The sequence below is a fragment of the Tupaia chinensis genome, unplaced genomic scaffold (assembly GCF_000334495.1).
Source record: "Tupaia chinensis unplaced genomic scaffold, TupChi_1.0 Scaffold000568_1, whole genome shotgun sequence".
Taxonomy (NCBI): domain Eukaryota; kingdom Metazoa; phylum Chordata; class Mammalia; order Scandentia; family Tupaiidae; genus Tupaia; species Tupaia belangeri.
The window spans coordinates 1,472,070-1,483,679 of record NW_006160082.1 but is presented as its reverse complement, the minus strand read 5'-3'; the positions used below and the strand labels follow the sequence as shown (position 1 = coordinate 1,483,679).

Below are 11,610 nucleotides of genomic sequence, written 5' to 3'. Positions count from 1 at the left end.
CGAGTCCCAGACCTGGCAGCTTGAAACACACCAGGTGTGAGTGTGCATATCCAAAACCCGGAGAGGAGACTAGAGGAGAGGGGATTGCAATGCAACCACCCCCTTGTCAGGTGATTTCTCACTGTCCCTCAGTTTGTCTGGCTCCTTAGAAAAAAAAAAAAAAAAAGAAAAAAGAAGAAAAACCTATATATAAATAAATAAATGTATTTTTGACCAGCAAGTGCATTAGTTTGACAGCTAACTACTTAGGTAAGGCAATCATAGTGTTTCCCAACACCTTGTAACAGCTCCTCGTAACACTTAGCACAGTGTTTAGAACTGTTTAACTTTTAAAGATTCAACTTGATCAATAATGCCGTAACAACAAAGGAGCAAATGCTTCATACAGTGGTTCTCCACGGTCCTGGGCCAGCAGCATCAGCACCTCCTGGAACTTGTACGGGAATTCCCAGCTGCCAGGTGGTGCGTGATAACATGGTGCTCAAGTGTGCTGAATTCATGTGGAAGATCAGGAGTTCGGTTCCCTGTTGACCTTGGCTGGCTGAGGAGGTGGTGGGGCGGAGCACAGCATGCAGCGCTCCCGGGGATGCTTGTCTCTCTGTCTGTCTTGTGAAAGGCATAAACAAACTTTTAAAATGCAGATTCCTCAGTCTCCACCCCTGACCAATTGAATAAACCTCATTTTTTAAAATTGTCTTCACGAGATAAAGTGACAGAGACAGGTGGGCATCTCTAACAGGATTCCACCCCCCTCCCCATGAATGAAATTTCTCCACAATGGGAATTTGATTGATTACTTTATTCCCTTACAAAAAGATCAACAGTAATCAAATGAGGTAATTGTTCACCTCAAGATTTTGTCATCTTAAAGATGGGGCTTAGGGGAACCAGCAGTTAGCGTAATGGCTATGTCGCTGGACTCCCACGTAGTCAACTGCGGTTCGCGTCCCGGACCCGGTGGCTTACAACTCACGCCAGGCGCGTGTGCGTGCGTGCCCAAGATCCCGAGAGGAGAATGGAGGAGAAGGGATTGCGGCGTGACCATCTCCCCTGGTGGAGGTGATTTCTCGCTTTCTGTCTCTATGTCTCTCTCTGTCTGGCGAGCGCACGCGCCCTGTAGCGAAAATCTCTCCAAAAAAAAAGATGGAGCTTAGAACTGGATCACTTGATCCTTTCTCTTCTTATCTCCTCCCAGTTCAAAATGCTCACATCTCTTATTAGCCAGCGTTCTCTTAGATCTGCAGTTGGGCTCAGCACATTCAAGCCTAGCACAATCTCCTTTGTAGTCTTTGCCTTTTTCTGGAACATAGGCTTGGTCTGTCCACCACAGCCACTCCACTCCCTGTCAGAACGCCGCTTTCCCTGAGCACACGGAGAGCCCTTGCCCTTTGCGTGCTGTGTCACTTTATGAGGTTGGTGCTTACCACACTTTGTATAGAAAGTCCAGCGGGTTTTAGGGACAGTCCCCATGTTTGTGGGCCTGCTGTCTGCACAGAAACAGCGCTAACAGGATGGCCATGCCGTGATCCCAGCCCCAGCCTCAGCCTATGTCACGAGCACATGCATGGCACATGCCAGGCGCACACAGGGGCCTACCTGCAAACCTGGGCCTTTCCGCGTGACGGTGGTATCAGAGCCTTGCCTTACTGCCATGCTGCTGTGGCCGCCCCGCGCTCTGACTTAACAAGCTCTTCAGATAATTCTAGTGCCCCGTCAAAGTGGACAACCACTGTTGGAAAGCCTGGTTTTGCTTTCTGGAGAGAAGCAAAAATGAGTACCCTAGTGCAAATAGATGTTTCCGTTATGAATCACAAGCTGGTCTTTGTTCGGCTCTTCATTCCCTGGGGAGCACCTGCAGGGGGAACAGCAGGAGCTCTGACATCAAAGACAAGATTTGCAGCCTTACTGCTCTTACTGCACAGTTAACACTGGCCTGACGCTCTCCACATTTCAGCTTTACTCGCGGTTAAACTGGGGATTCAGACAAATGGGAGCAAATATGTGAATACACACAGTAAGCATTATTACCATATTTGAGATTAATTTGTTTTCTGGCTCTTACCAAGAATAGATTGTTTGCTGTCATCACTTTTTTAAAATAGAGATTGCTATAGGGCGCATGTACTCAACAGAGACAGAAAGCAAGAAATCACCACCCCCTGCAGGGGGAATGTTCACATTGCAGTCCCTTCTCCATCCTCCTGAGATTTGGGGCTCACACACTCACTTGCGCCCAGCTTGAGTTGCAAGCCAGGTCCAGGACTCAAACCATAGTCAGCCATATGGCAGTGCAGTGCTTTAACCGCTACGCCACCTGCTGGCCCCCAGCTGCCATCACTTTTCATATTCCATATACATAATTGTGTGTATTCTGTGTATAGATGTGTAAAATTAGTGTATTTAATTTCATGCTGTAGAGACTGGTTCTATAGGTTGTTTGCAGTTGTCCGTGTTTTTTTTTTTTTCGTCTGAGAGAGATGACACAGGACATGGAGAACCATGCAGAGTTCTGTATATAATAAAATGACAGAGTGGCTGTTAGCACCAGGATACGGAGGTGACATTGTAAGAGGAGCTTTTTCATCTCTCGTTGTCTTTAACCCTCACAGCAGCCGTGTGAGCTGATGCTGCCCTGTCCTCCTTGGAGAGGTGAGGGATCTGCAGTTCATAAGGTTGTCTGAGGTCACAGGGCAGGCAAATGGCAGAGCTGGAATTTGAATCCAGGCATCCCGGCTTCTGAATTTGCGCTGCTTGGTAACATCATTCTTAACACATGCCATGATTATAGATCATTTAGATTTCCTGGAGGAAAGAGGCTTCAGTTGGCCCCTGAGAAATGGATACAGTTTTAAAAGGTAGAAAGAGAGATTGTTGAGGGCAAAATGGAAGAATGTATTGCAATGTATCTCTTAATTGTACAGCTTTGTCAATAAGGGAGGACTTTTTTTTTTTTTTTGAAGAGTTTTTGCCGTAGGTCATGTGCCCTCACTGGAAACAGAGATGGGGAAAATGAGAAATCACCACCTGGGAGGTGATGGCCATGCTGCAATCCCACCTTCTCTCGGGATTTTGGGCACACAACACACACGTGCCCAGAATGATTTTAAAGCCGCCAGGTCTGGGACTCAAACCACGGTTGGCCATGTGGGAGTCTGGCACATTAACCACTTTGCCATCTGCTGGCCCGAAGAGAGAAACTTCTTTAAGAGTAGTTTTATTGTTCTTTTAATATCTTTGTACTTAAACGTCCGGCTCAGTGTCTCCAACACAGGACACACTGGTGCATGCCTGTGGTAAATGAATGAGCCCACACTTGACCCTCAGGCGGGTTGATAGGTGAGAGCAGACATGCAGGAGCCAGACAGCCTGTGTTCAAACCCTTCCTAGCTGGGGGGCCCTGGGCACTGTCCTGAGGGGACTTTCTTCATGTATAAAACAGGAATAACAGACCCTCCCTCAGAGGATGACTGACATGATGTGATGAGAACAGTGATTGGCACTTAACAGGTCCTGTATGGTGGCAGCTGTTAAAACCGATGCTCGTGTTCTTGTAGTTTCTGAGACGTGCACTCCAGCCCATCTGAAGTCACGCTCAAGTGGGTGCAAGTGGGGCCTCTGACAGATGCTGGAGAAGACCCCGCACCTGAGGGCAGCATGGTAGTCTGCTCCTTCCACTCACAGGAGGCACATGCTCTCAGGCCCAGGGGACAGTGGTCTTGTTAGAGCTGGGTTGGGAGGGCTCCTGGAGAAGGACTTAAATGAGTACTTGAAAGAGGTAAAAATGAACGTTTATCATTATTATTTATTTTGCTACAGGGCACACATGCTCACCAGAGAGGAAGTAAGAAAACCAGCTGCCAGGTCTGGGACTCGAACCATGGGCAGCCATGTGGGAGTCCAGTGCCTTAACGACCATGCCACCTGCTGGCCCTGTTTTAACTTTTGAAATGTTAAAGTCTAGCTTTGTAGTAACTTCCGTGTTCTGTTTTCTGACCCGAATCTTGATTGTGTTGAATAAATTAACTGCAGTCGCTATATCTGGGTGATTTTATCTGAGTGCAGGTTTTTATGCGTGTGTTTTATCTTCTCAGATATTTTATCTCCTCTATTTGGAACGCTTGTTTCTTCAGCTCAGGTGAGTTTATGATTAAGTTGTGTTTTTCTTCAGGCAAGGGAACAGAAACAATTCCGTTAGGAAATAGGAAATATGAGAGGTGGGGCCCTGTGCCTCAGTCCGTCCGTGGTCCCCAGGATGGCACATACCTGGTGTCTGGCACCAGGCGCCCAGTGGTGGGATTTGTAGCCATTGACATAGAACATGGATGCCACTGTCGGTAGAGCCTCTGATTGTTGGACAAGCCATGGGGACTGACCGAGAAGTCCCTTTGGGACATTGCTGCCTAAAAGACTTACTCTGTGGGACACATAATCTCATGGGACTCTGGTGCAGCCCTCCTGAGGCACTATGGGGAGAGTAGTGATGGCCATGTCAAGTTTCATTTAGAAAAATAGAAAATTCTATACTAGGGATCATCGGAAAAGTCATGACATGTTTTAGTCATGACCTATTTTTCTTTGCAATAATATGTCATGACTTTTCTGATGATCCAATAAAAAAGAACAAGAATTTAAGGTACTTTCGTATGTTCGTAAGTTCCCGCCGGACACGCTGGCATCTCTGTGTTGGCAGACTATGCTAATGCGCAGCCTGTCAAGTAAACAGACGAAAGAGCCACCTCCCTGAGGAAAGCTGTCTGTGGCTTTCATGTTTGGCTTGTCCCAGAGTCCTGGTCTGCACATGGAAGGTGGGGTGTGTTTGTGGTGTTCTTCAGCTATATTGAGTTCCTGTGGCCCGGATTACCCAGACGAGGGGGTAGGGGCCCATGAAGAATACCACCACAGAGTGTATGTTCAAGATCTAATTGTTCCAAGCCTGGTGAGTGTCCAGTCCCAGCTGCCTGTGTACAAAGCTTGCTAATAAGAGGGCCTGAAAGGAAATGTTCTTTTCTAAAAATCCTGGGATCTTCATCTCGGGTGTCTGTCTTTTTATAATCACCTTGGGGAAAAGGGATCAATTTATAAGCCCTTTTATGTAAATTAATCTCAGGCTGTTAGACACGACGTGTAACACTCTACTGACAAGTACAAATGCTGCCAAAGTGTGCAGAGATCATTTTCTAGAAGCTATTTGTACGTGCATTTGGCTCCATTTGTTCAGATTCCTTTAATGTTTTCCTTTCAAGATAAGTTTTAGGTTTATTTGTGAGTATTACAGCATAACTGTTCCAGGTTTATAAATATGTATAGCATATCATTATTTTCAGGTTTCTTTCAGTTTAACAAATGAACTGAGGGCCAGCAGGCGAGGTTGGTGATTAGGGCTCTGGATTCCCACATGGCCAAGTGCCGTGGGAGTCCCGGGCCTGGTGGCTTGAAAATCTCACCAGACACGTGTATGTGCTGCCCGACATCCTGAGAGAGGAGAATAGAGAAGGATTACTGCGTGTCCGTCACCCCGGAGGGTGATTTCTCACTTTCCCACTCTCTCTGGCAAGCATACACACATCATGACAGGAACCTAAAAAAATATATGGAGAAAAATTACTGAACTATTGTCCTTGTGGACTGCTTAGTTACTTTTGTTTTCTCCCATCTAGTTTAACTACTGCTTTGACGTGGACTGGCTCGTAAAACAGTATCCACCCGAATTCAGGTGAGTTCCCCAGGATGACATAAACGGTAATGAGGCTTTGAAACACAAGATTTGTATTTCTCAGGCAAGGGCAGACCATCTTTTTATTTTGGGGGAAAGAGAGATTTTTATTATAGGGTGCATGCGCCCACCAGTGAGAGAAACAGAAAGCGAGAAAAACAGGAAGCAGGAAATCACCCCCCCAAGAGGATGGCCATGCCACAATCCTTTCTCTTCTGTTCTCTTGGGACTTTGGGCGCACACACACACACACACACACACACACAATGTGAGTTTCAAACTGCTGGGTCCAGGACTCGAACCGTGGTTGACCACGTGGGAGTCTAGTGCCTTAACCACTATGTCACCTGCTGGTGACCATCTTTTTAAATACTTTTTTTTTAAAAAAAACCATTGACATTATACAGTCATTCAATTTTTTTAAAAAAAAGCATTTTCTGATCTACTTATTGACATGTATTCTTTTTACAGATTTTTAGCATTTTCCTCTGTGCTCTGTCCAGAAAAAGATAAGGACAAATTTCAACTCATGTAACAGAAATTTATGTGCAAATTAATATGGGGGAAAAGCTCATCTCCACGTGTTTTCTAGGCCCGTAAGCATGCCAACCTGTGGACAGGATGCCCCACTTTACTTAGTCCACCCGTGCTGCTGTGCTGTGTCGTAGTGTTTTGAGGATCTGTTTGTGTTTCTCAAATGACTTTCCCTGTAGTTTAGGAACTGTGGAGGGTCATAGCGGAGGTGATGGGTCTTCAGTTCTGTCTTCTGCCTCGTGTTAGGAAATACAGACTAAATTAAAAACAGCACCACGCACTGTGACATGCCAGTCACCCCGTTTCTAACATTGTATGTGGCAAAGCCCTGTAATAGCAAGAAGGATAGACAAATACATGTGCAAGAAAAATGATTGTCAGGGTCCTCCAAATCCTTGGTGCATTTAGGACCAGATTATGAAAACCTTTGTCATTAACAGTAGAGAAAATGCTGTTGAAGTTTCCCAAGTGGCTTTGGCACGTAAGGGCTTATATTTGATGCATAACTTGGGGATTAGTGTTAGCTGCATTTAACAAAAACCCCAAAGTAACTGGCTTAAACAAGGCAGAAATTAATATGTGCAGCCAAAGAGTTCGGATGATAGACATTTTTGGTCTGCCTTGGGGCCCCAAGGTTCTTTTGTCTTTCTGTTGCACCATCCTGGTGTATGACAGCAGAGGTACCTCGTGGTCCAGGAGGGCAGCTGGTGCTCCAGCTCACTCATCTGTGTTCCAGATAACGGGACAGAGGAAAAGTGGAGGAGGATACAAAGGCCTGCATCTCAGCTGTGCTCCTCTACAGCAGCCTTTCTGGAAGTCCCACACAGCACCTGATTGTGTTTCATTGAGCAGAGTCCAGTCTCACATGGTGGTAACAGTTCTAAAAAGAGGCTGGAAACACACACTTTCAGCTGGCACATCTTATCCTGAATAAAATCAGGGTTTTGTTAGAGAAGAAGGAAAGAAGAATGCATACCAGACAACGAGCTGTCGCTGCCACCGGCTCCTCCTGGCAGTAACTAGCGTGGGTGTTGCCCTGGTACTCTCAGTTCTTGCCCTCTCTGCTCCTCAGAGGACTTGAAATCAGTTGTCACCCCTTGAGAATGTTGGCGAGTGTAGACCACTGTTCCTTCAGTGTCTGTTACGGATTGAATCGACACGTCTCGATACAGACGTGTTGGAGTCCTAAGCCCCAGTGCCTCAGAATGCGATCTTACCCGGCACTGGGGTCTTTACAAAAGTTATCAAGTTAATGGAGGTCGTAAGGCTGGGTGACAATGTGGAATGACTACTGTCCTCGTGGGAAGGGATATGTGGGCACAGAGACACGGAAGGCTATGGAGACATGCAGAGAATGCCACGTGACAAGGAACACCTGAGGCGACCAAAAGCTGAGAGAGGCCTGAAACTGATTCTTGCTCACAGTCCTCGGAACCACCCCCGCTGACACCTTGTTCGGGACTTCGGCCTCAGAACTGTGAGGCAGTGCCTTTCTGATGGTTAAGCCCCCTGGTTGTGGTGCTTTGTTACGGCGGTCCTGGCAGATGAATACGGTATCCACTGGACTCTTAGTCATTGAAGTCAAGGGACAGAGGAGTCCTCCCTCTGCCTCTATCCCCTGTTGCCACTTCTTGGGGGAAAACAACCAGAATTTGTATACAGGGCCTCCTCACTTAGCGACCAAGTTCTGTTCCTGTGACGAGGTCATTAAGCGAAGTGGTCCATAAGTGAGGGGCCTAAAGGCAGATGTCTTGTGGTTTGTCATGGTGTGACAGAATGTGTGTCTTGCAATAGACACCCTCTGGTGGCACACAGAGTAGTGTTAATTCCATCCCTGCAGAATGGGTACATTAGGTCAGTGCCAGAGAGTGACGAGACACCCCACTATAATACAGACTTGGCACAATCGCTTTTAGTTATTCTGAATAGGACTATGGCTGCACGATGAAGTCCACATTTGTAAATCAAACATGTATGAGTGCAGGTGAATGCTAACCGACCGCAGGACCAAGACAAAGACTGAAACATGGGATTCCCAAGACCCAGACCCAGAAAGGGGAGTCCTGACTCCACAGAAACGACTTTAAGTCTGGTGGTCTTTAAACACGTAGGTCATTTAGTGAGGAGTGGCTGTATAAAAACATTGAGATCATAGAGGTCCGTACTTCACGAGGCCTAGCGGCTGCCTTCTTCTAATAATTCATACAGCCGATAACTGGGAGGGGGTTAATGAGGACTTCAACTGTCAAGATTGTTTAATCTCTTGCTTTTCTGAGAGAGATTTTTGGGCACGTGTGCTCACTCCAGAGACAGAGAGACAGAAAGCAAGAAATCACCGTGCAGGGAGCATGGCCACACTGTAGTCCCTTCTCCGTTCTCCTCTTGGGATTTTGGGCACTCAGGCCTGGCATGAGTTTTAAGCCTCTAGATGTGGAACTCGAACTGTGGTCAGCCATGTGGGAGTCTGGCTCCTCAACCACCACACCACGTGCTGGCCCAATCTCTTACTTTTTAAAGACAGGTGCATCAATATTTCTTACATTATTTTCTTTTAAAATTTGCCAGAGGCCATGGGCATTCACTGGAGAAAGACCGTGGGAAAAGGAGAAAGCACCCTCCATGGGGAATGGACAAGCTATAATCATTTTTACCTTATTCTTCCCTCTTGGGATTTTCGGCACACACGTGCACGCACACACGCACTCCGAGTTTTTCAAGCCTCTGGGTCCAGGACTCAGATGACACAGTTGGCCACATGGGACCCAGATGCCTCAGCCACCATGCTCCAGACTGGCCACTTAGGTTACTTCCTTGTACAATTTTTTCCAAATAGGAAATAAAACTTAGAAATGCATGTTCCATAGTTTTATTTTACCTGTCAAGTTAGAATAAAGCTTTTGAACACAGGGTAGTTGGACATTCATACTAGGAGTGCATTTTCTGTCAGATTTCCTTCTAGTTTGGTGTTGTCCCTTTGCGTGCGGTAGAGAATTATTCTGCCTTCGTCAGAAAAGATCAATGATGCTTTAAAAGCTTTTGAAATCTATTCCTGAGGAGTGCTTTTGTATGGTCGTTGTAATTCTAAATTACAGGTTCAGTCACCCTTATCCGTAATGCTTAGAACCAGATTTTGGATTTTGGAATGTTTGCATATGCATAATCTCTCTTGAGGATAGGACCCAAGTATTAACACAGAATTCATTTATGATAATTGCGTAATATTTTTATATGACAGTGTTTTGATTGTGAGGTGTCACACAAGGCAGGTGTGGAATTTTTCAATTGAGGCAACATATCGGCGTTCAATAACGTTTTGGATTTTGGAGCATCTCAGATTTTGGATTTTTGGATTAAGGATTCTCTCAGCCCATGTAGCATTTTCAACATACCTTGATAACTTCCATTTACAAGCCTAAGTCGTGTCGTGGGCCTGTTCACTGCTGTAACCTGAGTCTAGGGCAGAGCATAGCACACAGTAGGAATTTGGTGACCACAAGTACAGTGTGGAAGTAATTCATTATTCGGTCTAAAAGAAGGGAAAGAAAATAGCATGACACTATACAATAGTAATTGTATATTGTTACTTTATTCGCACTGGAATCTATTAACACAGGGCTGCCCATGTGTCCCTTTTGGACCAAAGGAAATTACTCAAGGACTCGAGTCACAACCCCTCTCGGTCCCCATAGAACTGTAGACCCATGTGACCCCACATAAACGTGACGGAGGGAACGTGAGCCGATCTTGTTAGCACTGTGTCAGTCAGCGTGCTAGGCAGAGCAGGTGTCAGGCGGGAAGTCAGCTAGCATTCCTGAACCAGGCAAGAGTCCGGCTTCGCACACGGTGGGTTTTAACTACATCTGACGTCTTTTCAGGAAGAAACCAATCCTGCTTGTGCACGGTGATAAGCGAGAAGCTAAGGCTCACTTACACGCCCGGGCGAAGCCTTACGAGAACATTGCCCTCTGCCAGGTGAGCGCGCGCTTGGTCTGAGAGCTGCAAGGCACTTGAGTCTGAACTTGACTCATTCTCCCACCTCGTGCAGAAGCCCTCTTGCTGGCATCCCCAGCAGACATTTGTCTAGTCTCGGTGTAAATACTTCGTGAGAGAGCCAGTCCATTTGTACATACCCCTCCTAGATGGAAAGAGTTCTTTATGTGCATCTGAACTCTATCTCCCACACACTGGTCCTAATTCCCCCCCTCCGGAGCCACCTAAGATAAATCTCCCCCTTATACACGTCAGTGACTCATACAAGGGGACTTCGGAAAGTTGATAGAAGAATAGAATTCAAGGACAAGCGTATTTTGGTGCTGCTTTGACCCTTGTGGTTGCCTCTAGTTTGTCAGTGTGCTTCCCGAAACCTGGATTTCAGCCCTGAGCAGGACCTCGGGAGGCAGTTTGGTGACTGGGTTTCTGTGAGTGTCCTGTGAGCACAGCTTAAAATTGTTAGTTTTTGTTTGGCTGGTTTTCTGTTTAAAGAGAACATGAACATTCATAGAGAAGAGAGGGAGGGAGAAAGTAAGAAAGCATTTCCACCCATGGAGGACGGCTGTGCCACAGTATCCTCTGCTCCATTTTTCTTTGGGAATATGGGGCATGCATGCACACGTGTTCTGTGTGTTTTTCTAGCCACAGGGTCTAGCACTTGAACTGTGAAGTTGGTATGTGGGACCCAGCCACCTTAACCACTGTGCCACCGACTGGCCTAATTTTTATTTTTTAATTTATTTTTAAACACGTGTTTATCTATTTGTTTGTTGTGATTTTCAAGCTGCCAGGTCTGGGACTTGATCCATGGTTGGCCATTTGGGAATCCAGCCCCTTAACCATCACAATACCTGCTGGCCTCAGCTGACTGGCCACTTATTTATTTATTTAAATTTTTTAGAGAGATTTTTGCTATAGCGTGCATGTGCTTGCCAGAAATAGAGAGACAGAGAGCAAGAAGTCACCCCACCTGGGGGGGGAAGGCCACGCCACAATCCCTTCTCCTCCTCTTCCATTCTCCTCTCTGGATCTTGGGTACACACGCACACACACGCACCAGGTGTGAGTTTTCACCCGCTGGATCTGGGTCTCAAACCACTGTCAACTACATGGGAATCCACAATATAACCATTATGCCAATCTGCTGGTGCCAGGGTTGTTGTTTTTGGTTTTTTGTTTTGTTTTGTTTTTGTTTGTTTGCTTTTTTGAGAGGTTTTTGCTATAGGGCGCATGCGCTTGCCAGAGAGACAGAGAAACAGAAAGCGAGAAATCACCCCCCAGGGGGGATGGCCATGCCGCAATCCCTTCTCCTCCATTCTCCTCTCAGGATCTTGGGCACACACGCACACACACCCTGTGTGAGTTTAAGCCGC

The 11,610-nt window shown here is 46.4% G+C and overlaps 1 protein-coding gene across 1 annotated transcript in view; it reads left to right on the top strand.

The window, feature by feature from the left end:
* TDP1 (tyrosyl-DNA phosphodiesterase 1) overlaps nt 1–11,610 on the top strand; it is a gene marked incomplete in the record, with an annotated part of 91,122 nt that overhangs the window by 896 nt on the left and 78,616 nt on the right. The window contains 2 exon segments of the mRNA XM_014591402.2: nt 4,092–4,135; nt 5,658–5,713. Coding sequence (XP_014446888.1) covers nt 4,092–4,135; nt 5,658–5,713 — 100 coding nt within the window.